The sequence below is a fragment of the Corapipo altera genome, unplaced genomic scaffold (assembly GCF_003945725.1).
Source record: "Corapipo altera isolate COAL_440 unplaced genomic scaffold, ASM394572v1 112211, whole genome shotgun sequence".
Lineage (NCBI taxonomy): Eukaryota > Metazoa > Chordata > Aves > Passeriformes > Pipridae > Corapipo > Corapipo altera.
The window spans coordinates 26-3362 of NW_020887980.1; the positions used below are offsets into that span (position 1 = coordinate 26).

At 58.3% G+C, this 3337-nt stretch overlaps 1 protein-coding gene across 1 annotated transcript; it reads right to left on the bottom strand.

The window, feature by feature from the left end:
• Nucleotides 1-852: 852 nt before the first annotated feature.
• On the bottom strand, nucleotides 853-3331 carry LOC113941817 (YJU2 splicing factor homolog). Its single transcript, XM_027632957.1, has 5 exons — nucleotides 3268-3331; nucleotides 3021-3121; nucleotides 2092-2236; nucleotides 1240-1374; nucleotides 853-1072 (listed from the first exon to the last, which is right to left on the bottom strand). Exons 1-5 carry the CDS (start codon nucleotides 3289-3291, stop codon nucleotides 887-889), a joined length of 591 nt encoding a protein of 196 aa, XP_027488758.1. The 5' UTR covers nucleotides 3292-3331; the 3' UTR covers nucleotides 853-886.
• Nucleotides 3332-3337: the final 6 nt, after the last annotated feature.

A 3337-nucleotide genomic window follows, 5' to 3' on the forward strand; every position in this document is an offset into this window, starting at 1 on the left:
CCTCCAGCAGTGCCGTGGGATGCACCTTCCCGGGGGGTTTTTAGGGAATGTCGGAAGGTTCTGAGCAGCAGGAGCAGAAACTCCCTCCAGGTGAGGACACTTCCCCTCCAGCAGCCCAGATCTCACGGAATCAAGGAATGGTTTGGGTTGGAAGGACCTTAAAGATCCACTTCCACCCCCTGGGTGCTCCAAGCTGGCCTGGGACACTCCCAGGGATGGAGTATCCTCTGGAAAATCCGTTCCAGGCCCTCCCTGCCCTCACAGGGAAGAATTCCTTCCCAATATCCCATCTAACCCCGCCCTCTGGCACTGGGAAGCCATTCCCTGTGTCCTGTCCCTCCATCCCTTGTCCCAAGTCCCTCTCCAGCTCTCCTGGAGCCCCTTTAGGCCCTGGAAGGGGCTCTCAGGTCTCCCTGGAGCCTTCCCTTCTCCAGCCTAGCCTTGGACACTTCCAAGGATGGGGCAGCCACAACTTCTCTGGGAATTCCATCCCAGCCCCTCTTGATTCTCACAGGGAGAAATTCCTTCCCACTATCCCACCTAAATTTCCCTTCTTTCACTTTGAAGCCATTCCCTGTGTCCTGTCCCTCCATCCCTTGTCCCAAGTCCCTCTCCAGCTCTCCTGGAGCCCCTTTAGGCCCTGGAAGGGGCTCTCAGGTCTCCCTGGAACTTCCTCTTCTCCAGGTGAACCCCCCCCAGCTCTCTCAGCCTGGCTCCAGCCCTTGGAACCACCTCCAAGTCCCTTCTCCCATTTCCCTGCTGGGTGGAGCAGTGACACCAAACCCTCTCCCACTCTGCCACAACAAAGCTGCCCCCAAACCCTTCCCCATCCCCCCCATCCAGCTCCTGGGCCTGGCTGATCCCACTCCCAGAATTCCCAACCCACTCACTTCATCTCCTGCTCATCCTCCTCCTGCTCCCTCCTTCTCTGCTCCTCCTCATACTCCTTGTACTGCTTCAGCATGGCCTCGAAGTCCACGTTGGCCTGGCGCTGGTTGAGCTCCTTCAGCTCCTGCAGGTTCTCCAGAACCTCCATCTCCAGCTTGGAGTCCTTGGTTCTGTTCTCCAGGACCTGGGGGAGAGGAGATGAGCTGGGATGTGCCAGCAGTGACCCCCCAGGCAGCTCCAGGGAGCACAAGAGGATTCCCCTCATCCCGATTTTTGGGTAGGACGAGGTCACCCGTGTGGCTGGGGGAAGTCAGGCAGGGCAGGGGGGAGGTTTTCCTTCAGCTCTTGTACCTTCATGGGGTTGTTGAGCTCTTCCTCCTCCCTCTCCTTTTGCAGTCTCTTCTCCTCCTCCTCCAGCAGCTTCTCTGCCTGGAAGTTGCGAGTGGCTCCGTGTTCCATGGTGTAATCCGTGTTCTCGGGGTCTGTCTGAGGGGGAAACAACGGGAAAATCACTGTACTGAGCCCCAGCCACTTCCAGAGCCACACATTCCCCAAGTTCCATGAGGGAAACTGGCTGGAAACAGCCCATCCATGGGAGGGTGGGACACTCCAGAGCTTCCAACTGCCCCGAGAAGGGAGGAGACACCAAAACCCCCCTCTTTCACTTTGAAGCCATTCCCTGTGTCCTGTCCCTCCTGCCCTCATCCCAAGTCCCTCTCCAGCTCTCCTGGAGCCCCTTTAGGCCCTGGAAGGGGCTCTCAGGTCTCCCTGGAGCCTTCCCTTCTCCAACCTAGCCTTGGACACTTCCAGGGCAACTTAGTTTTTAAATTAAAAGAAGGTAGGGACAGATGGGATATTGGGCTCAGTGTTTGCTGGGACACCCCATCCCCAGGGGGGCAGGAATGGCATGGAACCACGGAATGGTCCCACAGGGATCATCACCCCAACTCCAGGCCCTGCCCAGGACACCCCAACAATCCCCCCCTGTCCCTCAGAGCATCATCCAAACCCTCCTGGAGCTCTGGCAGCCTTGGGGCCGTGCCCACTGCCCTGGGGAGCCTGGGCAGTGCCCCACCACCCTCCGGGGGAAAAATTCCCTGATATCCCACCAAACCCTGCCCTGGCACAGCTCCAGCTGCTCCCTCAGGTGCTGCCCCTGCTCCCCAGAGGGTGGGAGCCCAGAGGACCCCTCGGGGGTGTCACCTTGAAGGTGATCTCAGCCAGGCAGCGGGTGCACTTGATGTAGAAGCGGAAGATGGGCAGCCCCAGGTACACCTCGTTCTGCACCGTCTCCTTCCGGGCGTTGAACTTCTTCCCCTTGTAGATGTACTCCCCACAGGTCTTGCACCTGGCAAAAAGGACAAGGGAAAAGTCCATCCCACAGCAAAAAAAAAAAAAAAAAAAGGGATTAAACAGGTCAAACCCATGGGATTTCTGGTGGCGGTTTGAGTGATGGTTGGTTTTTGTCCCTGGAGGTTTAGGGGCTCCTCATAAAACAGCCCCAAAATCACAGATTCATGGAATGGTTTGGGTTAGAAGAGACCTTAAAGCCCATCCAGTGCCAACTCCTGCCACGGGCTGGGACACCTTTCACTGTCCAACCTGGCCTTGGACACTTCCAGGGATGGGGCAGCCACAGCTTCTCTGGGAATTCCATCCCAGGCCCTCCCCACCCTCACAACCAGGAATTCCTTCTCAATATCTCATCTAAATTTCCCCTCTTTCACTTTGAAGCCATTCCCTGTGTCCTGTCTCTCCATCCCTTGTCCCAAATCCCTCTCCATCTCTCATGGAGCCTCTTTAGGCCCTGGAAGGGGCTCCAAGGTCTCCCTGGAGCCTTCTCTTCTCCAACCTGGCCTTGGACACTCCCAGGGATGGGGCAGCCACAACTTCTCTGGACAACCTCATTTTTAAAGTAAAAGAAGGCAGGGATAGATGGGATATTGGGAAGGAATTCCTCTCTGTGAGGGTGGTGAGGGGCTGGAATTCATTTCCCAGAGAAGCTGTGGCTGCCCCATCCCTGGAAGTGTCCCAGGCCAGGCTGGAGCACCCTGGGACAGCTGGACGTGCTTTAAGGTCCCTCCCAACCCGCGCCATTCCAACCCCCCCCCGCGGTGCCCGTCCCCTCTCACCTCATGTTGAAGGGGGCCATCAGCCTCACCACGTACTGACGGTCCTTGGGGAGTTTGAGCTTCGGGATCTTCGCTGGGTCGAAGTCCGGGGGGTAATATTTCTGTGAGGGGAGAGAGCGCAGGGGGGTGTGAAGGGCCCTCAGCCCTCTCCCGTTCCCCAGAGCCCCTCGAGCAGCGCCCTTGGCCGGCTCGGGACCCTCCACAGGCGTGGCCCGGGCCCCCTGGCGGGGGATCCCTCCCAACTCACGTTCAACACTTTCCGTTCCGACATCGCTGCTGTCGCTGCTGTCGCTGCTGTCGCTGCTGTCGCTGCTGTC